Consider the following 24,870-nt stretch of genomic DNA (forward strand, 5'->3'; position numbering starts at 1 on the left):
TCTGAGAGCTGTGTGTTTAAATCACCAAATAAAATGATCCATTTATCTATTTGTCCCTGTAGTGCCTGCTTAATATATTTTGAAACTGTATTGTTAGATTAACACAGGTTCACTCATTCCTATCTTCTTAATGTCTCATCTTTTGTAACATCTCTCTTGGCCCTTAAACTATGTTTTTTAATTTAATTTAATTTTATTATGTTATGTTAATCACCATACAATTTATTTTTGCCTTCAATTTCATTTTGCCTCAAAATTCAACACTTGCCCTTTGTTCATTTTTGCGCAAAAAATTTTCCAACCCTTTATTTTGAAATCCTGCATTCTTTTGTCTTAGAGCTTGCAAGTTATCACTACGTGTCAAGTAGATAATACAACACCAGAATTTTAAAAATCTATTCTCTTCGCAGCAACCGGTATGTTCTTTAAAACACGTGGATGAAATGATAACCTTCCCCTAATTAGATCCTTCCAAGGCTTTGCCTTTCTCCTAGAATTCACCTTAAGCTCCTGACGCTTCCATCCAGAACCCTGCAGGACCTGCCTCCCTCCTGGCAGCCCTCTGCCCCTCACTCTAGCTCACTCAGCCCAGCCGCTCTAGCACTTCTTCCAGTTTCTTCCACAGGCAGCCTTGCTCCTGTCCACAGGAATCACCTCAATTAACTCTACTGCCTTTGGTTTTCCTTTAGATATTTGCCTGGCTGTTTGCTGTTCATCTTTCAGGCCTCAGCTCATATGGGAGCTCAAACGCATCCACTGGCAGGGAGGCCTTTCCTAAGCAGGCATCTAGGTAAATGAGTCCTCACCCCGTCACGCTCAGGTCCAGCAGCCCAGGTTACTTTCTGCGCTACCTTCCCTGCCGTGACAAAGTTTCTTGTTTATTTATGATCTCAAGCTCCGTGATATCAGAGACCTCATCTGGTTTTCACTGCTATAGCCCTAGTGTCTGGAGCCACGTCTGGCATTTAGTAGGTGTCCAGAAAAATATGTGTAGAAATAAATTCTTGGAAAAACAGAAAGCCAGGGTATCACAAGTGATCCGCAGAAGTTACCTAGGTGAGGCAGAATGCTCATAGCAATTGCTAAGAAGTTGTTCTCTCCCCTGACCCCCTGTGTCCACCTTCAAGTTTGATAAGACACCCTCCAAATTCACAAAATCCAGTTTTCTTAAGGCTGCACTTCAAGAAAAAGCTGAGCTGCTAACCAGTGCGGTTCTTCTTGGTGTTCCTTGCTCTCACCTCTCTCCAGGGGCAGGTTTGTCTGAAAATTCAAGACCCAAAGATGCTTCCGAATGAGCCACCCACCCACCTCGCCCAGAAAGGTCTCCCCACATGCCAAGGGTTAAATATTTATTAGGTATATTTTAATCAGTAATAAATACATGATTTAGCAAAGTGTAATGCTTCCCAGTTAGAAATGCCTCTGAGTGCTCCCCGAAAGTTCCCAGCACACTAGTTACAACGGAAACAATGCATAAGACACCGTACAAACATCTGGCTTTTGCGAGGTCACCCTCCCTTGTGGTGGAAGTCAGCGTCCACAGTGTTATATTCATTTCCCACACATCGGCTGGCCCCTTGAAATGGCCTTTAGGGGTTCTTAGGGGAAACCGTAAATGTCTTCTTTTATAAACACACAAGAGTCTGATGATACAGAAGATCACGTAAATGCATATACACGTAACACCAGCACAGTGATCTCAGATCTATGGAATGCGTGTGGTGAACAGACAGACATTTCGTATCAGGCAACGAAGGGTTCCACGGGTACCCCTCCCCACCGAATCCCTTTGCAACAGGGGAAAATGAGTCATGGGTGCATCTGCAGCCCCCTTCCTAACAAGATCCGGATGGGCGGCCTCAAGATAAATACTTCTCCTTTTCTAGAACTTTGCTGTGCTTTCTCTCTCATCTCTTAAAATTAGTAGGACAGAATTAAAGCCACTCTGCCTCCCCTCTTTCCTGGAGCTCAGCAGTTTTCTTCATGTGGCTGCCAGGCCCTTCTTAGAATAAAATACTGATGATACAGAAAAATCACATAAATGAATTAATCCTTTAGAATTAGAATTAATTCTTTAGCATTTAGTCAATTTGCCATTTCCAAAAAGGCCAACCATTCTCACCTACTCAATCCAGCTGGACTTACCCTCTGCGAAGGTGCAGCTGAGACATGAGCTCATGGGCCACCATTGCCTGCCCCAATCCCCCCGGAGCCATGAGCTGATTTTTCCTTCTACAACCCACTTTCACGATATTTGTCTGTAGATTTTTCTCCCTGTCTATACTGTGGGTGCCTCTGCTGATCCTTTTTTCTTTTATTCCCTTTCTTTCTTTCTTTCAACCTGACATGGGACTTAACACAGTTAGCTCTTCAGGCAACCATGAGTAAACAACTGATGCATTTTTGTTGGCAAGAGTCCCAGCCTGTCAGAGAAGCTCTTTCTGTGCCGCGAAGCCACGGCTGGGGAGACCAGGAAAGCTTGCACAGCTCCAAGGCGACCCTCCCATTTTCCCACAAGCAGCCTCCCTCTCTCCCCTTTGCCTCGCCCTCTACAGAGACAGGGAAGCTGTCTGATTCCTGGCACCAGCAGGCCACTGGGATCTCCTGATTCAGGGATGATAAGGAAGATTAACATTTAGTGTCACTGAGTTCCCTTAAAAAGAGAGGAGCTGCATACCAAAGGTCTCTTTCTGGGTTGGTTAGAGAAGCTCGTGGCGGGGGACCCATTTGCAAACCTGGACTGGCCAGACCGCAGCTTGTGGCTCTTCTTCTTCCCAGGCTTTTCTCGCTCCAGAGTTATCTCCAATGAGCTCAGAGTGTGACCATCTGGACAGTTCATTGAACAGTCCTGTGCACTTTCTTGTGAGATAATGTCTTTATCTTTCCCACAAACACAACGAGCACACACACATACATGGGGCTCTTCTGAAATGTTCCCTGATCACATCGTGATTCAACATTTCGTGATGTCTCAGTACTGATCAGACACCAGGGAGGGGTCCACTTTGTCATGATGTGGACAGAGAAGATGTGAGTTTGAGTCTTCATGTGCCTTTTCTTGGCTTCTGGAAGATGTGCGGTTCCCCAGGGGCCAGGGAACCATGCCTCCCTGCCAGATCCCAGGTGACAGTTCCAACCTCTGTTATTTTGGGTACACACGATGGTGTCTATTCTCAGGCTAGTCTTCAAAATATGGTGGTGATGAGAAGAAGGAGCTCTTCCTCTTGCTCCCACTGTATATCAAGGACATGCTTTTCTTCTTGCGATCGAAGGAGGTGTTGTCATCGCTGGTCAGGGACAGGTAGGAAGCGATGCTTTCTCGAAGGCCATAGCTGAAAAGGGACTCATCTACACCAAGTGGGTTCCTGGCTTCCTCAGGGTCCTCTTGCAGTCTGTGAGTGCGAAGAATGGGGACGAGGAAGGGAAAGAAGAGACGGACATAGAGAGAGGGAGAACAAGAAGATGGGAGAAGGAAAAAAAGAAGAAAAAAAAGCCTGGTTAATATTTCTCTAACTTATTGTTCTAATTCTGCTTCTTACATTTGTTGCCATGTGATCTTGGAGAAATCACTTAACCTCTCGGAACCACCATTAACTCGAATGGCTATAACTTCCAACTGCAAATTTGAATGAATATTTCTTTATGACTTTTACAAGGAAGAGTAGATTTTCTTCATCTCCCAGGCAATTCTGATCTCTGATTTTCTTTGAATTTGCCAGTGGAATGTTAGGATCAGTGTTTGGTTAAGATAACTCACTACTCCCAACTACAGATATCCTACGAAATGCAATGGCAGTGAGGCCTAAAGCTGGGTTAGGGTCTCCCAGGGGACAGTGGGATTCTTTGGGTTGCAGTGTCCTGCTCAGCTTTCCACAGCGAGGGCTATACCCTGCTGTATTTTCAGCTGTCAGGCTCTCACACAGGTTTGGGGGTGGTCATACATTCATGCAGGACACACACACACACACACCCCACCTGGGCACCCTCTTCCAGTCGAAGTTCTTCTGGCGCAAGGTGACAGGCGAGTCAGGGGCCCTCACGGCCGGGGTGGCCGTGCTCTGAGTGAGGCAGGGTGTGGTCAGCACACAGCAGAGGCCATCAGCCACCTCTAAGGAGGGAAGCAGACAACTGGTCAGTGACCCTGGGATGCCCCAGCCAGCGTGGGGTGCAGGGCCTGAGGGACCATCCAGTACAGCCCCCTGGTTGTTCACATGGGGAAACTGAGGCCAAGATAGGAAAGAGGCATGGCAGGGTGGAGAGTCAGGTATCCAGTTGCTTAAGAAATGTTAATGTGCCCTGAATATGTACTGTGCTTAGCTCGGAGGAAGAGCACATGAAGCAGTAAGATTTGCTCCAGGAATTCTTAATCTCAGGAAACAAACTGAGGGTTGCTGGAGTGGGGGGTGGCATGGGAGGGATGCGGTGACTGGGTGATAGACATTGGGGAGGGTATGTGCTATGGTGAGCGCTGTGAATTGTGCAAGACTGTTGAATCTCAGATCTGTACCTCTGAAACAAATAATGCAACATATGTTAAGAAAAAAAAAAGAAGAAGAAGATAGCAGGAGGGGAAGAATGAAGAGGGGGAAATAGGAGGGGGAGACGAACCATGAGAGACGATGGACTCTGGAAAACCAACTGAGGGTTCTAGAGGGGAGGGGGGTGGGAGGACGGGTCAGCCTGGTGATGGGTATTAAAGAGGGCACGTTCTGCATGGAACACTGGGTGTTATGCACAAACAATGAATCATGGAACACTACATCAAAAACTAATGATGTACTGTATGGTGATTAACGTAACAATAAAAAAGTTAAAAAAAAAAAAAAAACAAGAGATGGAAGTTCCGGGAAGGGCCAATGGGAAGATACCTTCTAGAAACTAGCCTCTAGTTGTGGAAGGTAAAGAGGTGGCTGCTCAGCCAGGAAATGAAGAGAAGGACATCTGAATTAGCATAGGTTAAGGATTAAATGGGGAGTGAGGCCGTAGCAGCTAGAAATGTTGACTGACTTTCTTGAATCTTTTACCATCTTTGTATACCCTCATGTTGTCATGGAGCCTTTAGAAAATGAAATTCAAACCAGAAAGTGTGATTAGAAAAAAAAAAGATAAAACTGACTACATAACGGTTAAAAAAAAAAAAGATTGGCTCCAGGATCAACTACACTTGGATTTGGATTTCAACTACGCCCCTGATTGTGAATCCCTTTGACCCTCTCCGAGCCTCAGTTTCCTGGGCCACACACTGAGAGGACAGGCTAACAAGTGAGAACAGCTGACAGGAGGCCCGGCCTCTAGGGTTTCACTCTCGAGCATGGCTCCATCACGTGTGCCATGTGCAAGGTGGGGTCCAAGTCCGAGGAACAGCGCTTCCTCGTGCACAGGTGGCTCATGCATGTGCAGGAAGACAGGAGAATAGAACACGCCCAGAAAGAAAACAGGAAGGAGGAGGGAGTGAGCAGGAGGGCAGGAATAAAGAAAGGTGGGAGGGAGGGAGGGGGAGGGAGTAAACACAGAACAAAAAAAGAAAAGACACCAGAAAAGAAGGAGGAAGACTTAGACAAAGATAAAGGCAAGCAAGAGAAAGTGGACAAAGGAAAAAATGAAGAAGTATCTCTCTTCTCTAGCCTGGATGCTCATGCACAAAGAGAATGAAAATTAAATAATCCATTGCTTCCCCTCCCCCTAACATCCCTCCCAGGGTCGCTCATCTCCCCAGGATCATCAGGTTCTAGCTTCCACCTCCCATGGCTGTGGGAAAGCTTTGGTTCTGGCTGTGCTCAGACTTTTTTTTTTTTTTTTTTAAAGATTGTATGTATTTATTTGAGAGACAGAGAGTGACAACCAGAGAGCATGAGACAAGGGAGGGTCAGAGTGAGAAGCAGACCCCCTGCTGAGCAGGGAGCCCAGTGCAGGGCTAGATCCTGGAACTCCCAGATCCATGACCTGAGCTGAAGGCAGACGCCCAACTGACTGAGCCTCCTAGGCACCCCTCAAACGTTCTTAGAGACAGAGAAAATCCCGTGTGGCTTTGTTCAGGTTGTAGACCCCTGTGCAGGGGGCACGGAGTGGCAGAGGACATGAGACATTGCTGGCTTGCAGCAGGACAGAGCCCCCTGGCCAGGTTTAAGGGAGCACATTTACTTCTGGCCGTCTCCGCCTCCCAACTTATTTAGGGAGCTCTGGGTGCTCTTGCCAAGGAACAAAAGGAGGTTGTAGCTGAAGAAGCAAACCCAGGCTAGCAGAGTGTGGCAGCCAATAATGCCTTGTTTCTTGGTGTTCGGTCTGACTTTCACCGTGAACTCAAATGTCCACCCACACTGGTCGAAAAATGCGAGATTGGACCCTGAGATTAGGGGGAGCTTAACTGGATGTGCATCTGAAATAATGCCCTGTCCTGGGCTGGAAATTGAAACGACCTCCCAGGTTAAGAGGTAAGGGAGACGGAGCTGGACGCAGACTGAAGCCACCAATGCCAGGAGACAGCACAGGGCGGAGGGGGTTTGTGAGAGGTTAACCCTGAGGGCGAGCCGGAATCCCCACAAAGAGTAAAAGGACCAACACCTGCAGCACCCCACCTGAGCGCAGTGCTCAGCTAACCCCCACGCTTCATCTCAGCGTGGCCCCCGCAGCTCTGAGCGGCAGTATTTTTACGCCCACTTGGAGGACGATCCCTGGGCTCAGGTCACTTGCTCAAGGTCACAGAGATGTGATCCGAACCTGCCTCATCGACTCAGAACCAGATACTTGTTCCGAAGGCAATCCATTACCTCCAAAATGGGGGAGAGAGAGGTCCTATCTGCCTCTGAGGTCTGGACACACTCCCCTCAGTTTCCCTACTCTGTAGAATTTTCCAGAACGCTTATTCCTCTCACACACCTAGGCTCCCAACCACTCTACATTCAGGGGTCCCCCTTTTCAGCCCTTTGCTTTCCTGGCCATATTTGGGGACTTGTGCCCCACCTCCTCTGTCCTCTCAGTCACTACCATGCATGGGATCTTTAGGGGCCAGACCTTTACACTCATGGTTTTGTGTTTGGTCCTAACAATAGTCTCATAAGAGGCATGGGGACTGAAGTCCCCATTTTAGAGATGAAGAAACTGAGGCTCCAAGATGTTAATGAATTTTCCCAAGGCACCAGGTAATAAATATAAGCCACCTGGAACACTAAGATGTCTGTTCAGAGCCCTTAGCACAAAATTTTTCTGATTTTGTGTCTCTGGGTAGAATCTGGAGGGAGGTAAAACTGGCCACCTTATTTCCATTTGGGGGGGTCCCCAGGGGCACAGGAAGCCCCTGACACAGTGGCCGGGGACATACTTCTGGAAGGCACTGCTCTTGCATTGGGGCAAGCCGCTTGGGTGCTCTTGGCCTGGACGCCTCGTGGGTCTCCCAGTCTGTACAATCTTTGCTGGAGCAGCATCCTTTTCATGTTTGCTTTTGTCTATGCAAAACTTATGGTCTCCCCACCCCTCTGATGATTGTTATTAAAAGCCAAATACCACAACCAACCTTTACCCATAATCAGTAAAAGTTGACTATCTCCAGGACTCCCTTCCTCTTTCATTTTTAGCTAAGCTGCTAGGTTTCCAGGCATCAAGGAAGTAACATTTGGTATCACTTATTTTGCATTTGCCCCATTCCGTAATTACACTACATTAGGGTACACGTTACATGAACAAGCCAGTCATTGCCACCACCTGCCAGGGGGCTGTTCGCATCCACCTTGCATGAACGGGGTGCTGCAGCTGAGAGATGGGGGTCTCTTCCCAATGTCTCCCAGAGCCCGGCTCCGAGCTTGGGCCTGTGTCTCCCAAGAGACCATTCCACCTCTATGTCCTGCCCTTTTTCTCACTGGGCAGGTGTGATAACCCAAGCCCTATGGGCTCCTTTCACCTTGAAATGCCCTTCAAAACCCCACACCCTGTAGAATGCTAGCAAAGATACCCAGGGGTGTGAGGTCTGGAACCGGAAGTGGGAAGACACATACAACGTGAGAGCAACTTCTTCCTCCCTCCAACAGGCAGGGGAAGGGAGGAGGAAGGAGGAGTCGTGGTCTTGGGGACAGCGGCCAGTGTGAGCAGGAGCCCACCTTTACGTGTCAGGCCCTCCCCTCAGCGCTTTCCCTCCACCATCCCGAGGATTCCTCACAACACCCCAAGGCACAAAGGCGAACAACAAGCCTGGGGTTGCCCAGAAGATCTGGGATGTGAACGCAGAGGTTCCAGAGCCAACTTTTTACTATTTCCGCCTTATCCCATGGGTAAAATGTCACCTCCTGACCTGGCATTCAGGCCTGTCACAGTCTAACTCTGATCTCCTCTTTTGACTCTACTCTTCCCTGTCACCTCCATCAAAACCCTCTCTGCTGCTGCCGTCTTGGAGGGCACTCCCCATCCTGGTGATGTGGAACCCGGGACCTCCCTCCTGGGCCTGGAGAAGCATCTCCAGGAACAAAGTGCAGCCCCGGTCTTTAGAGCTTGCCAGAAAAGCCAGACTAGGACACAGTTCACTCTGTCATGAGGCAGAGGGACCCCATTCGAGGGAAAGGCCGGCACTTATGGGAGCTGAGAAGAGAGGCAGTTGATCCTGACTCCTAGCACCTATCAAGAAGGTGGCTTCCTGTTGCCTTGAAGGCTGAGGAGGATTTTGCCAGGCAGGAAGGGACATGAGTGGCATTTCCAAACAAAACCTCAGGGGTCCCCGAGGAAATGCCATAGTTTGCCATTGCAGATATTGAGGGATTCTATTTCTTTCCATCTGCAGGTGGAAAGAGGGTGAGGGTGAGGTCGAGATTAGCTGCATTTTACCTACTTGCGCAGCCTTCGCAGGCAGCCTGTTTTAACTTGAAACCTACAGTCTGCATTAACAAGAAAAGAGCAGATTAAGGAGCAGAGTGAGAGCCAAGTCAGTCACCTGGCACGAATCAGGGACCCGTGCCTGTCCTAGACACAGGCACCACGGGGCAGTTAACCAAGAGGGGCTTCATTGATCTGTCCCCATGGGATGCTTCTTACCGGAATAGTGATTCACCAGGTCCTCCAGGCACTGGAAGGTGAGCCTCGGGGAGATGTAATACCAGTTGTTCGGCAGGCGAAAGATGCGGTAATGCTTCACCTGCCTGTGTCTCACCGAGAGAGAATAAAAACCTGTGGGAGACGGGGGCTGGGTCAGAGGCGTCCCACGTGGTCCCCGCCAAGGGCGGCGATGGAGAGAATCCCGCAGCCTTGGGATGCAAGGAGAATACCCAGATGTGCACTCCTGCGTTTGGAGGAGCAGCTGCTAGCACCCCGTCTTCAGGGACTGCACTCACTCTGCAGAGACCCCAGGAGCGCGCTCCTTTAGCGGCCCCACCACATTAGCCGCACAGATTTTTAGGTGCACCTGCTTAGTCTTTGCTCTGTGAGCCTGCCATTCCAGATGCTTCCACATCCTCTTCTGGAAAGCCACCACGTCATACCACTTTCTGGTCCCTGCTCCCTCTTGGTTATGCCTTATGCTTGGTTTCCTCAGAAATTTGGAAAAAGGAGCAGCTAAGACTTTTTCTGGGTATCCCTAAGAAACATGTCCAACATGCCATTTCTCCTTAAGCACCATGAAGGTAGTGATGCAGTAGGGGTTAGGAAGGGCAGAAGTTGGGGCAAGCACCTTCCCCTCTCCTAGCCTTGATTTTCCCAAGTGGAAAGTGGGAGACTTGGACCCAGGTGCCTTCTGCTCTGTCCTTTGGGTCCCAGGAGTGCAAACACTCACGAGACAGTGAGTGAAGGACATGAGCATTTACTGAGTCTCTGCTGCCTCTCCGGGCTGCTCATGGGCTAAGCTGTTTCCAAGTGCTGTCCCCAGGTATGTTACAGATGCAGAAACGAAGCTCTGAGCCCCTGAGTGCTATGGCCAGAGGCACGCAGCTTGGAAATGGCAGATCTGGGGTCTGACCCTTGTCCTGATGGGCATTCCTACTTTTGCCCCAGGCCTGCCCTCTGAAGCCCAACATGCATCTTCCTATAACGCTGGCAGGAACTGGAAGTATGGTGAGCAGGTCAAAGGTGGCAGGTGGAAAATTATCAGAACTTTGCATACCCAAGGGAGCAGAGCCTGCCACCCGCCCACCCCCAGCCCAGCCCCGGCCCAGCTCAGCTGCAGATCTGCCTGAAAGCATCTTTATTTTTAGATCAGCTCTGGAACCTCAAGCTGGGTTCCTCCCTCACTTGGCCATGCCATCTTAGAAGTCCTATCTGAGTCTGGGTCTCCCACCTCTGGGGACTGCCAGGGCATGCACAGGAAATGTGGTCTTTGCTTTGATCTTGTTTTCCCCTAGCACATTAGAGTTTTTGAGAGAAAAGTTGTTCTTGAATTTTCTAACCATAGGTAGATGGTCCCTGCTTCTCCACAGTAAGGCTGATGCTAATTTTGGTGAAGGGCTCGAGCTCCAAAATGTACTGGCCCTTAGTAGGTATGTGGGAAATACTCTCAGATATTGCATTTCCTCTTCTCTGATATTGAGGATACAAGAAGCAGGCTAAGAACCTGAATGTATCTTTTGTTTTTAAAATGGTGTTATTCTTAGTTAGTCTGGGAAAGCCCTAACTGGGAAGGGTCTTGCTCCTGTGAGTTAAAGTGCTTACCACACCCCAGAAACCGTGCTAAGTACCTTCCTAGTGTCAATCCCCTGTTCTAGGAAAGGGTACCCAGGCTTAGTGAGACAGGTGCCTGTCAGTAATGCATACAGCCAAAACTGGAATTCAGAGCCCTTGTTCTGAACCATGACAAAGAGTCCAGCTATTTTGTTTTCACTGAATTACTTAATGTGTAAGACGTAAGGAAGTTGTAACGATAATGATCATAGTGCGTAAGTAAGGGCTACATCTGCCTGTCCTGATTCTCTAAGATGCCTGAATTCATCGTAGGGCACAGTGGAAATCAGTGCTGAAGGTCTCCTGTGTAGCAAGAGCACTATAAACGTAGTTATGATTGCATATGGCACCCCAGATGAACATACTGCCCTCGGAGAAGTAAACGACCCGCCCAGGGCACAGAGCTAGCGAGTGTGGGCCGGGCCTAGTCCCAAGCCTGCTCACTCGGGCCCAGTGCTGCCTACACCTGCTCTTTGTTTTGCTTCCCAGTTGATGGGACATTTCACAGCAGGAGCCTGCAGGGCTCATTGAGTCCGGCCGTGGCCTCACCCTGCCAGGTCCCCCGCTCCCTGGCTCTGGGCCCCTAGCTTTCACTCTGGCCTCTCCGGGGGTGTGTGGGCTGCAGGGAGCTCACCAGATCGGATGGGTTTGCATGTGTTGTGGGAGGAGGCAAAATGAGCCGTGTCATGAATCAGTCCGGAACAAAACCTGCTGCTCTCAGCCCCGGCATGGAAAGGGGAGTCGGAGGCCGCTCACCTTTCTTCGTCTCACTCTCTCGGATCATGAAGGAGCCCATCTTCGTGTCTGGCAGCTGGAGCAGCTCCTCTGCCTTGTCTCTGCCCAGCCCTTCAAACAGCCAGCTGGGAAATAGAAGGGAAGGGAGGCATGAATATCCTGAGCACACCTTCCCCCAACCAGGCAGGTGGTGCTGAAATTCAGAGCAAGGTCCAGTTGCTATAAAACTGTTGGGATTCAAAAGAGGTGGGCAATTGGCCCTCCCTCCCTCCCTTCCTTCCTTCTTTTAATCATTCAGATAAAATTCCTGAGTGCCTACCCCACGCCAGGTATTACATCAGACAACGAGGCCACAAAGATGCATAAAATACCTTTCTCATCTTGTTCTCAAATGCCAGCCAGACCGTGCCCACTCTGTATTATATGACATAGAAGCGTGCTAAACCTCGATAAGGTACCGCGATAAGGTTTGGCATTTTGTTTAAGGTCTCTGCCTTGTATTGTAGCCTCCCCACCGCTCCTTCACCACCCCATGAGGGCAGCGACTATGTCTGTCTGTTTGGGTTTGTCTTTGTGTCCAGGGTATTGAGCTTGGTGTGTATTTGTGAATGAATAAATGGGCACGAGAAAGACACAGTGGTGCATAATTCCACCAACTTAACAAGCCCCACATTGCATTCATTATATTCCCCTCCTATCTTCTCTTGTTCAACATATTTTAAACAAAGTTGTCATTGCACGATGCATTGACATGTGTTTCTGTATTTCTTGCTTTTTTTTTTTTCACTTAACAGTAAAAAAAAAAAAAAAAAGCGGTTGTAACACTGTGGTCCAACTTTCCAACAGAATGTTCACCTTCCATACGACAGCCAACACTCTTGAATATGCTTTCGGAAGCAGCTCCATGCACAAAGGAATCTGTGTTCTAAGGAAGTGGGCACTTCCTCATTTTTCAGAACAGCCTCAGACAGATCCCAGCGTGGAAGAAAATGCTTCGTTAGCACTTGGCTGGAGTGTACTCAGAAGCAATTATACCTCCTTTTTAACAGTCTCCGTATTTCAGGGAGTGAACCCTGGCTTTTAATCCATAGGTCTGAACTAGTGCATATGCTGTGGCAAATATTAATGCTTCACTGCATCACATCCTTTGCTATCCCCAAGGCACACAAGCGAGTCCTTTTAGCACCGTGGCTGTGAGGCTGTTATAAGACCATAGACTTATAATCAGATACCGTTTATTTATGTACTGGCCTCGAAGAGCACTTTTTGTGTTAAGATCATGATGCGGCCTAATATTTTAACTACCCCTTTAGTTCTGCACAACATACGCGCTTAGTGTCTGTGACCAATATTCATCCTCCCAGGAAATTCCTCTCATAAAAATGAATACAAGAAAAACAATAGCGACAGCCATATATGAATACTAATTATGGGCATTATGCATATTATAGGCATTGAAGTCTGATCCTCACATACACCCTCTAAGAAGGGTAGTCTTGCCTCCCTTTCACTGATGAGGATACTGAGGGTCAGAGTGAGTAAATAATTTGTCCAAGTTACTGCATATCAGCAACTGGTAAAGCTAGACTTGCAATGCATTTTCCTCGGACCTCGAATTCCATAACCATTCTCCTGCACCGCCTCTCTTCCTAGTCGATATTTTAAAGACATTTATTGCATCTACTAGAGGGGAAGCTCCAGTGAGCTGTGATTACATCTTACTCCTCCAGGCTCCCCACCACCGAGCCCCTGCCAACATGCGGTACCCCATCTTCAACATGAAAGTGTTGATGCATGTTTGCTAAATGAGCAGATGGGTCAGTGACACACAGCTGACTCAAAAGAGTTACTTTGACTGACATCTCTTTCAGACCATGGCTGTCACAGCTGCTTTTGTCCCACCTCTGCTCCCCTTCATCATCCTTGGCTCAGAAATGGCTTTTGGTATTCATAATCAAAATCCGTGACATTGCAGTTAAATGCACGGAGTTACATTCTGCAAAATACGCAGGCAGTTACCTCTGCTTTCGGCAGGGGTGAGTGTGTAAAGCTGTTATTTCTGGACCCCTCCAAATAAAAAAAAGTAATGCTTCTCTTTCTTCCTTCCTGTATGCCGAGGTCTGGCCTTGGTAGCTTGCCAGATGAGGAGACTGGGGGTCAAGGAGGTGAAGTAACTTTCCCCTGGCACTTGTGGGGGGCTCCTACCATGGAAGCCAGGGAGCTGAGCCATGCGTATTCCAGCCCAGGGGTGCTGGTCTCCAAAGCCCCCCATCTGCACACCTGCAGGGGAAGGTAGTGTGCTTGTCTGCTTCTCTCTCATGCCCGATTCTTTCGAATTTCTCCTTTTCGGCCTGACTTCTGCATTTGTCAAGTTGGGTACGTAAGTGTTTTGGGCAATAAGTGTTCTCTGTGTTCTGGATAGGATTTGATAAGAATCTAGCTAAGATGTACCAAGTGTTTACTGTAATGCTGGGCATTGTTCCAAGAACTACCCGTGTACTATCCACCTCATCATCCTCACAGCCCTGTACTTTGGTCTTACTATCTATTCTGGCCCCTGTCATTCTGTATTGTGATCTCTGTCTGACAGATAAGAAAGGAAGCCAAGACAGGAGCTGTTGAGGAGCTTGCCCACTGTTGCACGGCCTGCAGGGGACAGAGGCAGGACTGCAACCCAGACAGGATGACTTTTAGCAGCTGTGCCCCTTTGATCACAGTTGCTGAATGTGTATTGCTATGTGCCAGGAATGCAGCACTGGAGCCGAAAGGTCCAGCTCCCTTGTCTTAATGATGGGGAAACCGAGTCTCAGATAGGGCAAGGGGTTCGCCAAGATGACACCCTTCCTTATGGACTGAGCGAGAGTAAGAGTGACTGTCTGGAAACTTCCTTTCCACGGTGCCACACCGGAATCTCTCTGTGCGTGCTCAGCCATCACTAACATCAATATCATGCTTCGTAGATGCCATTTCAGAAATGTACTCACCCGTGGTAAACTCTGGCCACACATATTCCAGGAATATAACTCTCTCGACCAGTGCTAAGGGAAATGGCTTTCCACCAGCCCCCTTCGCTGGAAGAACAAGAACAGACAGGAGAGGGTGGACGGGTGAGTGGCAAAGCAAACTCATGAACAGAGTAATCAGATTTAACCTGGGCCACGTAAGGCCGTTTCTTTTTCAAACCCACCATTGGCCAAAGTTCTCCATATGAAACTATACTTTTTAAGTGTCTCCCTCATTCCAAGCTAACCAAGAACCCTTCCCACATAGCTGGCACTAGCCACCTTTTGGGGATCCACAGTGAGTGTGTCAGAATTGGGGGCTTTTTAAAACCAAATGTTTACTATGCGGAATTACACCCTGCAATATAACCAAGATAGTTTGTCTGTATCAATGAGAATCTAAGTAAAAGGAGCTTAGAGCCCCCTATCTGTTATAGCCCATTTTGAGTCATGGAGAGACAGCAGGATGGAAGGCAATACTTTCTGTTTATCATCAGAAGCTTTCTCAGACCCCTGGGTCCTCCTGCCTGAGCCCCCACTGCACTGGTAGAAAATATCAACACTGCATGGGTGGAAGACGAGACCAACGTGGGAAGCAGAAGTTGGACCGTAAAGGGTCTCAAAAGCCAAGTTAAGGAATTTAAATTTAACCCACCAGGCAATGGGGAACCACTGAAGGCTTTAGAGCACTGGCGGTTTTAAAGATTAAGCCCAAGGATCTGCTGTATGGGCCAAATTTCTCAACTCAGAATAGGACCAGGGCCCGAGTGGAGTTGGACAACTATAGCTAAAATCTAACGATTCCCACTCAAATTGAGTTCACCTTTTTTAAGGGATTGTGAAACATTTGGAAAGCCAACTCACTCAGAAATCACTCGTAGTTTCTCCCCTCGGCGGAATATGGGGGGGCTGATGTCAGGAGAGGGATAATCACTCAGCACGGCCAGGAAGTCACTATCCAGTCCTGGGGAAACAAAGCCAAGGTGTGTTCTCCTTCACAGGGAACCAAAAGGCAACCCACCCCGGGGAGGGGAGGGCCAAGACGAGTCCCTCCTGTGGACTTCTCAGCTGGAGATACATGACTTGCTTTGGAACAGCAGTTTATAGCAGGCTCTCCTCTCCTCAGGGATGGTGGCACAGGGAGCTCAAAGGAACCCCAAGGTCGGTGATCCCCTTCCATTTGCAAGCCCAGCTTGGCCCTGACATTCTCCTCTGAGAAGTGGGGATCCTGAGGTCCTTGAGCTGGAGTCACAAGATCTGGCTTGAAGGTTTGCCGCTGTGTCTACTGATCCCTGTCATCTTGCCCAAGTCCCCAAATGCCTGCTAGCCTCAATTTCCCCATCTTTAAAGTGGGGCTAATGCTACCTCACTGCAGGGTCCATCTGGAGATGAGATGAAATAATGCAGCAGTGCCCCATGAATGATAAGGGGCCATAAAAGCTTCTTTTATTATTACCCTCCCTGGGGCCTGTGGGTCCCCATAGTTCACATACTGGGATAGGGTGTGTTGCGATTGGGCTACATGAGTTCTGAGGACCCGCCGGGACTCAAAGACTCTAACTCTGAAACTCCCCAAAGCACTTCTTCTTTGTAGGATATAAGGCACCATGCTGGGGGTCTATTTAATAGGGACTTTGGGGTAGGGGTGGGAGAAAAAGTAACTGCTTTTCATCATATGTACATTGAAAGTAATTCTAGTGACATTTTGAAAAGGAAAGCATTCTGTCTGGTTCATGTGAGTACAGCTTACTGTCAGCTAGAGAAGGAGTGATAATATGTGAATTCACTTTTTGGCACTAAGCAAAATCCTGTTTTATACAGCCTTAGCGGTTTGCTGGAATTTGGGTGCATTAGATGCGAGGTATAGTTTTTGGGAAATAATATACCTTAAGAATGGGTGGATTCAGTACCTGTTTGCTCTGATGTTGGGTTTATCCCTCCATCTGCTGGCTGGGCATCTGAACTCAAAATTCTGGATAACTTACCATGTATTCATTCCCTCAGCAATTGTTCATTGAGTATCTAGGCCAAACACAGCGAACAAAGCAAGCCAAGTCTGCCTGCTCAAATAGAGCTCACGTTCTAGAGAATCCATAAATAATCATGGGAAGGGTCATCACCCGCCCCCTTCACCCCAGGAAAACCAGGAGAAATCCCAGCACTGGGGCATGGCAGGCTTGGTGGCCCAAACTGGCCACTTTCTGGGATCCAGACACCCCCATGCTGGGACTTCTAGACCCCGCCCCTTACAACTCCTATGTCCGGGACTCTGTGGCTCACCAGTGCCCAGACAGAGTAAACCCAAAGATAGCTTCAGGAGTAGAATGTGTGAGAGTGAATCAGAAGCCACTTATCACCATGCAACAGCACATTCAGATATATTGTTCATTTGGGGAAGCTGAGCCACAGACAATAAAGCAGATGAAAGGAAGCATTTTTAGGCATGAAATGGAAACCAAAGTGATTCATGCTGACTGAAGTCGCTGAAAGGAGTCAGGCCTCATGAGAAGGAGCAGGGCCTGGCCAGGGAATGGTTGACCCAGCAGAGCCTCCCCGGAGCCTACAGAGACCCCTCCCTCCCATTCTGCTTTGCTAGATTTAAAAAAAAAAAAGGATTCTTTCCTTGTGTAGCCCAGACCCCAGCTCAATAGCAGGAGGCAGCACTGCAGTTGGACTTGAAGCCAGAAGTCCCGAGTTCTGATAAAGGGTGGATCCAGATTTTGTGAGGCATGAAGCTCATGCAAATTTGGAAATCCTCTTTAAGAAAAAGAACAGAAAGGAAATTGCAAATACAAAACTGGGTATAGTCCCTAGGAAGCTGCGGTGCCCATGAAGGGGGGCCCCACACAGAGGATCTGGTCAGCTTCCCAGTAAAGCGGGCTGATTTTGAGGCTGACTTTGCACTCTGAGTGTGGCTGCATCCTTCCCCTCTGCGGCCTGCTTTAGTCTGGAAAAAGAGGGGTTGGAAGACACCTTCATGATGGAAATCTGGGTTAATGGTCCCAAATATGAAGGAGCCGCTTATTAACATGGTCTCCACTGCTCAGGAGCAGTGTGACGAGCCGTCGTGTTCTTCTCAATTTGCCGGGATGCCGGGTCCTCAGAGCCCACGGACAGGCTGCTCCCTCTGCCAGGAAAGCACCTGCTCTCCCGTTTCTCATCCCTCTCCCCCCCCCCCCCCCCGGGAGGTTTGCCTGGTGCTCCTGCTTTACCCCCACCTTGGGGTAAAGCTCTAGGCTTTTCCTTTGAAGCAATTACCCAGGTTGTATTCTTGAGTTTGCAGGACTCCCGGGGAATGAGTGTGAACTCCACAAGGAGCTGTCCTCCAGCCCCCGCCCAGATCCTGCTGTCCCATCTCCGATGCTCAGGGCAGGTTTAAGGAATGAAGATGAGACATCCCTGTGCTACTGGGCTCTTAAACACTGCCTAACGCAGCCCAAGGGAAGGAGACCTGATTTGTGGCAGCAGCATGGTGGGCGGTCATCGCAGAACCAGCCCCTTGTGAAAAACAAGGCTGGAAGGAGAGGCACAGCTTTTGCTATCTGCGACCATCACAGAACCTTGAAATAGACCCTGTGTCTCTGCGGGGGTTGGGGCTTTGATGTCTGCTTCACTGTGAAGACTGTGAAACAGAACAACCGCCTCTCCTTACTTTAAAAACAGAAACAAAAACCACGATCCCATTATCAAAACAATTGTCTCAATAGCGGAAAGAGGCTTCAGGGGCTGGAGAATTTCAATTTCACAATACCAGCGTGGAGCTTCCTGTGGAATTTCCGTAATAGTGATGTTTTTACAGCTATAACACTTCCATGTCGCTGAGAAAGCCTCGAGGTGGGGCTTTTGCTTAAAAGCGATGGCCTTGGTGTGGTCCTTCGCAAGGCATTTCATGTGCATTCCTGCCGCCTGTCTTACCAGGCCCTGTGGTAGCGTACACGCAAAGTAGGAAAATCAAGTTCACTCCTAGAGCTTGAACACACTGTCAGGTCCCCCTGGAGCCCCAGGTTTTGGGGAGAGCTGAGCCCTGGAATTAAATCAGATAAGTGATTGGCCTCGGGGACAGGCACAGACCGACCGGATTATCGCAGATTTAAGATAAGGAAACAAAGCGAATGAAGAAGTGTGTCTCGCATAGGCGAGAAATCCAGAGAGGATTTTTCAGAAGAGAGAATGGGCTTTGGAATCAATCAGACCTGGCTTAAATTCTACTTCCATCACTTAATTGTTCTGTGATTTGGGGAGAGATTTATTTTTAACCAATCTGAGCTTGATTTCTTCATGTATAAAAATGGGAAATACCAAAACCTACCCTGTACGACTGGGGTTGGACTCATGATGCAATGTATGTACAGAACCCACCTCCATGGGGCGGTTGGGGGGGGGGAGGGAACGCTAATATCATGTTTATGGGATGGGTGGGATTAGCATCACATAGTCCAAGACCAATTTCAGCCAATGGTGTCCTAAATTTTGAAAAGCCTCTGGATGTGCAAATTTGAAAATATTCTGTTCTTCTAAAAACAAAATCCATTTGGTGAGAACAGAAGATGAAATCCGGAAGACCAGATATTTACCGATGGCTCAACTTGAAAGTGTGTCATAGTGAACGAACTGTACAAAAGTGTAAAATGGGAAATGAATCCAAAAAAGGAAGGAGACCCAGGCAGAACTCACTAGCCACAGATATTACTCGGTCAAAGGAGGACAGGCCTTTTTTAGCATTATTATGCCTCTTGGAATCATTACCATTTCTTTTTAAATGCTAAAAACCTTTCAGTAGTTTCCATTTATAACTCTAGCAAAGCCAGCCTTTCAGGACTCCCAATGCTCCATACAACCCTAGAGAATATATATTCTTATTTAAAAAATGAAGAAACAAAGGTTGGGAGAGTGTTTAGTAACCTGCAGCAGGAGCATGAGGGTTGTTGAAGCTCCTGGCCGTGTCCCTAGGCCACAGAGCTCTCCTTGGCATGTAATTACCAGGCTCTCCCCAATTAGCGCTTGCTCCTTGACAGGTTGGGACAAACGCTGACTCCAAATGAGGTTTCCAAGTTGGCACCAGCAGCCGAGTGCAGTTGGTTGGCAAGGAGCTAAACAACCCAGTGCTTTCAGCTTCTGGTTTTGCACGCCCTTGAATCGTGCCCAAATCCATGGCCTCCAGAGGGTCCAAGCAGGCCTTGCTTTCAATGTCTTTTACAGGAAACATACACACACAACTAACCAATCAGACGGGGCTGGGCAGACTCGCCTGATAGGAGATCTACCAAGTTCTGTTGATCACCACAAACCACAGGTTGTACCTGTGGGTCCTATATTGTGGGTTGAAAAGTGAGGCACAGTGGTCCACAAGTTCTGTTCTGTCCCACACCTTGGCTGTCCCATCTCTGAGATGGAGCAGATTGGACCGAGTAGATCTTGAGGCTCTCAGAGGGCACAGCGAGGTGGAGAGACTAGCTCAGGAGCACATGGTAGCAGGCCGAGTGCCCAGTCTCAAAACCCAGTCACCTAGCGGCAGAGGGGGCAGACTCTGTCCCTGGCCACCTGCTCTCCTGATGCTACTGAATACTACCAGCACTACTATTTACTTAACAGTGTCTTTCTTTATGTCAATTTGCTTTTAAAAAAACCCAAATCTTTAGCCCCATTCTAGGCACCGTGAAATCATGGTCTGATGGACGAGACGTATTTCGTATAGTCTCCATTACAAGGGCAGAAGTTGTACATTCAGTGTAAAAAGTTGAATGATCGCGTTCCACCTAGAACCATCTCAGGGGCCAGAAGTGGGATGAGTAAGACCCAGGTGGAAAAGGTGGGTCTAGTCAAAGATCTGTTGCAGGTTCCCTTCCAGGGCACTGGACTGTCTGTGATAGAGATCACTTCCTGTGGAGGCTGGGAGGAGGGAGAATGATGTGTGTAGAGCACTAGGAATCATGTCTGGCACGTTATAGAGTCACTCCCATCATCCCATTTTACAAGTGAGACCAGAGGGACCCCACGGAGACAAACTGACTTCTCTCATTGCTCATCGGGTGTTAAGAGTAGGGGCAGGACTAAAAGTTGGGTCTGGGGATGAAAACTTTTGGCTCAAACCAGGGGGCTTGTAAGAAATTCCACGGGTTGTTCCCCTCCACCATCATCGAATTCTGATGAGCAGATCTGGGGCGGGGCCCAGTGATCTGCATTTTTGACAACTTTCCGGAGGCTCTGATGCAGGTGGTCTGAGAATCATTCACTGGGGAAGTGCCAGGCTGGGTCAGAGACCTCCCTGCCCTCTTCTTCCTCCTCAGAGCCCCTCCCATGTCTTCTTTCCATGGGGCAGCACCCTAGGTGCTAGGTAAACGCCCCGCTTAGCGCGATTTCCATGCTTGCACAGAAGGGGGTCTGAACAGTGTCTAGGTTTGCATTATGACCTCTGTCAGTGAGATCAGGGTGATAAAAGGTGAAGAGGGGAAAATAAAAAAAAAAAAGAAGGTAAGGTGGGGGAAAATTGTACCTTCAGATTCTATTTAAGGTAGAAATATGTCATTGCCCAGCTACATGGGAGTTCCCTAGGTCTTACTCAATTCTGTACTGTCCGTGTCTGGTGCAGAGCAAGAGTCTGAAATAAGGATAGGATTGTAGAGAAAATGAGTTATGTGGGTTGATTGGCAAGCAAGTCATGGAACCCCCAATTCGACTGCTTTAAACCTGCTTTTTTCGGGGGGGAGGCATTTAGACAGAGCCTCGTGCAATCAGGTTACCCCCAGTGGAGTTTAGAAAAGTGATTCCCTCCACATTTATCAGGCGACTACTTTGTGCTGTCAATGCTCTGAGAAGGGGATTGTCCTGGTCTCCATTTGACTGCTGAGCCCTGCCCTTCTTCTGGGAGGCTAACTGACTTACCCCAGGTCAAATGGCTTCCAGGGACAACACTAGTAGCTCAGCAAGGTCATTTGTCTCTGAGGCCTGCCCCGTTTCTTCAAGTCCTCCTACCTCTGTGGGTTTTGTGATAGTAGTCTCCAGGAACTGGAGTAATCAGGGATGTTCTAGAAAGCTTCGTTTAGGAGCAAACAGATGGAAAAAGCCACATCCCAAGGCATTCACCGTCCTCGCTGGGGGGAACAATACACTCCTAAAAGCTCAGAAAATGTGTCTGTCTAGCAGTTTACAGGTGAGGCCTCCTGCTGATCCCTGTGTAGGGCCTGGGGCTTTTGGTGACTTTCATTCTCCACCACTCAGGCTAATGTCAGAGGAAGCTCCACTTGTATGCTGGCCTAAAGCCCTCAGCTCCCCGCACTACTTCCTGGGAGCTGGAGCCTGACCAAATGAGTAAGCATGAGTGTTAGCTGAGTGGGTGCATGTTCCATGAAAACCCGAACCCTCTGCATCCATCGGCTAGAGACTAATTAATGCAGCACCCACTGCAACCACTTTCCTCTCCCTTCTTCGAGTGGATGGCAGGAAAAAAAAGGGGGGGAGGGAAATCAAATTACAACTGATCACAGGGGAAACTTTTCAGGGGTGGGGGATGGAAAAGGCAGCTACTCGTGCTTGATGTGGTTGCCTGGATCACGCACTGGGTCTGACCTGGGGAATTCTCTTCACCAGGGGGTGGAGGGCTGGGGAGACCCCTCTACCTCCCTTTTCGAGGTGACCTCCCACCACCCACACAGTGGAAAAAGAGAAACTTATTTCATGAGAATTTGCATTCAAAAACTAAAGGCAAATGAGCGAGCCCTTGGAGACCCGTGTTTTCATGGGGTTTGCTCAAGCATGCCGCCCCCCCTGCCCCGGGCGAGAAGCTGCAGTACAAAATGGCCTCGCTGGGTGGGTGGGTGGGTGGGTGTCTCCCAAGCCGGGGTGGGCCCTGGGTGTTTTCCTCAAGCAGCCATGACCAGAAGGGGAAGCTGTGATTTGCAGTTGTTTGGAGAAGGTGGGAGAAGGGCCCAGGCAGCAGGAGGCCCGGCCGACACCTGGTTCTGAGCTTTGCATGGGAGGCAGAGGGGCCCCGGAGCACGCCGGCTGCCCCACCTCATCACATGGCTCCATCCCCTTTGTCCCGGAGAATGTTCTTTTCATCTTTCCCCGCTTAGGCTTAAGGAGGGGCGTTGGAACAGACAGCCACTAGAGTTGCCTGCCTGGGGACCGAAATGGCCGGCAGGGTCTCTGCTTGCTCCCTTGGGAGCGTCCGAGGGATCCTGAGACCATGTATAACTTGGTGTCTCCATTCTGGAAGCAATGAGAAGGCGCCTCCTTGCTGAAGGGGCCACAGAAGTAGTGGAAGGAGCAGTAGAGACAGGTGCCTGGCACGGCGGACTCTCAGCAGGCAGGATGGTGGCCATCTGTGCGTGGGGACTTTGCAGGGTGTGGGGCTGCAGGGGGCGCAGGGGACGCGGGGCATTAGCAGAGGGAGACCGAGCACCAGCACTGTGACGTCAGATAGGAGGTGGAAATGTCCCAAGGGCACTCACCCTAGGGACCCTGAGGGACCTCCTGACCATCCCCTTCCCAAGCCCCTCGAGGACCCACACAGTGCGCTGCCGCCACCCCACCCAGAGCAAAAGGAGCTTTGCTCTCAGCCTTTGCCCCCTGCTTGCTGATGTCCTCTTAGGGCTCTCTGGCCAGTCTCTGAAGGGCTCCTCGGCTTCAGGAACCCGCCTCTACCCGGCAGCGCCACGGGAAGCTGACTTCTGTCATCACTGCATAAGCCATGGCCTTGTGCCCTCCCCCTAGGATGGCTAGCCCTGTGATCCTACCAAGGGGAGCCAGGATTCCTTTCTTTCCAGGAAGATTTCCTCGAGCTAGTGTCTAGCTTCATCAGGTTGCACAGCAAAAGCTTCTGCAGAGCTGTGGTAGTATTAAACTCACGATAATATTATAGCACGGCTGGCTGGCAGGGTGTGGTAAGCAAGAGCCTAGCTTTCAGAATCAGACTGGCCTGGGTTGGAAATCTGACTCTTCCCATAGCGGATCACATTTCCTTGGTGAGCCTCAGTTTCCCCACCTGTCAAATAAAGGTGGAAAGAGCTGTTCTCAGAGGTCCACCACACAAGCCAGCCGCCCAGCAGGCACTCAGGGCACCACTGCTCAATCTTTTGAAATGCTAACCACGAGCAAGGTGAGAGAGGCAGCTACCATGAGTGCCTCTGCACCCCGTGCCCTGTTTCACCAATTGTCAGCAGCCCCGGTCGCTCGGTCTTGGCCACGGCTCTCGAACGATGGAGTTAAGCATCACACCCAAGAGCCAAGAAGCCAGACTTACCATCTGGGCTGGGCACAGGCCTCTCGGGAGGTGCTGGGGTGGATCGCATACTGTTTCCCATCGCTCTGTCTCCCTGGGCTGTCGAAGATGCTCGAAGCCTACGGCACAGGGGATACACACAGCAAGTCAGCCACGCACCGAGCCCTCTGGGTGAGGAATGACCCAGTTTAGAGTACATGGTGCATCACTCTTCAGCAGCTCACTTCTTGAGGGGCGGGTGTTTTCATGTGAAGTTGAGATCCGTGAATGTTGGTTACATTTGCTCAGCCCTGGGTCTTTTATCAAGGGAATGACAGAGAAAACCACAGAGAGGGAAGTTGTGAGCGAATGCTGTTGGTCGCAGAAGTTTCCATTACTCCGAGCCCTGGCTGGCGGAAAGCAACCAGCGGTGCTTGTGTGCAAGGTGAGGGGCATTTCAGGGGGGCCGCAGCCCCTCCCTCCCCCACTCAGGACCCCCTCCCAACCCCCATGCATGGGGAATCGGGAGCACCTGACACCCAAGGAAGTACCAGCTTGACAACCAGAGGGGGGCTGAGCAAAGGGTAATTTCTGTGCCAACTTTCTCCTGCGTTCGTTTCTGCACATGCTCTAACCCACGGTGAAGAAGGGAAACTCCATACCAACGCTGCATGCTTGCGGCGTGCCCCATTCGCACATCCGCTGCAACTTCTGATAATTGTCAAGTCCCTGCATCCCTCATCCCATTTCTCAGTGAAGGCAACCGAGTCCCCAGGAGGGTAAGGTCTTGTCTAAGGTCACACAGCACGGATTTGAACTGCTGAGGCTGAGCCTCCAGTTTGTTCCATGTTGGTTCACATTCTGGCTCTGTGCGTCCGAGCATGGTGACCTCTGGGCAAGTTATGGACCTCTGCCTGCCTGTTGCAGGGAATGATAATGAAACAACATTCAGTCGTGGCTGCAAAATTAACAGATAAAACACAAGAAGCACTGAGAGCGTGGCCTAGCCTAAAATCCATGTTAATGATTGCAATTTATAGTGTATTTTCAGATTGTCCATAATGATAAACATTCAAACTCTGGGTCCCTGTATGAGCGTTTTTGAAGGGAGCTTAGGGCGATCACAGAAAATGTGTCTTCTTGGGATCCTTGAAGCACAGAGAAGAAGGCCCCACCCATAGTCAGAGCCCTTCTTGTCTCTTGGGGGTAAGGAGGAGAATGGAAGGGCAGGCTCCCCCAGCTGGGGCTGCCCATCTGCAAACTTATACTCCACCCCTTTCTTTGTCTGCAGTTTTGGGTAGAGAA

General features: G+C 49.4%; 2 protein-coding genes across 3 annotated transcripts in view; one reads left to right on the forward strand and one right to left on the reverse strand.

The window, feature by feature from the left end:
• TG (thyroglobulin) overlaps positions 1-24,870 on the forward strand; it is a 239,796-nt gene that overhangs the window by 147,223 nt on the left and 67,703 nt on the right. The gene's annotated exons all lie outside the window — the stretch shown is intronic.
• On the reverse strand, positions 1,817-23,862 carry SLA (Src like adaptor). Of its 2 annotated transcripts, XM_021688469.2 has the most exons (7): positions 23,608-23,862; positions 15,231-15,330; positions 14,349-14,435; positions 11,386-11,489; positions 9,016-9,147; positions 3,976-4,108; positions 1,817-3,392 (listed from the first exon to the last, which is right to left on the reverse strand). In XM_021688469.2, exons 1-7 carry the CDS (start codon positions 23,783-23,785, stop codon positions 3,179-3,181), a joined length of 948 nt encoding a protein of 315 aa, XP_021544144.1. In that variant the 5' UTR covers positions 23,786-23,862; the 3' UTR covers positions 1,817-3,178. The 2 variants fall into 2 exon arrangements, with proteins under 2 accessions (XP_021544144.1, XP_044770243.1); XM_044914308.1 differs by lacking the exon at positions 9,016-9,147 and having other exon boundaries at positions 23,608-23,668.

The sequence above is a fragment of the Neomonachus schauinslandi genome, chromosome 4 (assembly GCF_002201575.2).
Source record: "Neomonachus schauinslandi chromosome 4, ASM220157v2, whole genome shotgun sequence".
Taxonomy (NCBI): domain Eukaryota; kingdom Metazoa; phylum Chordata; class Mammalia; order Carnivora; family Phocidae; genus Neomonachus; species Neomonachus schauinslandi.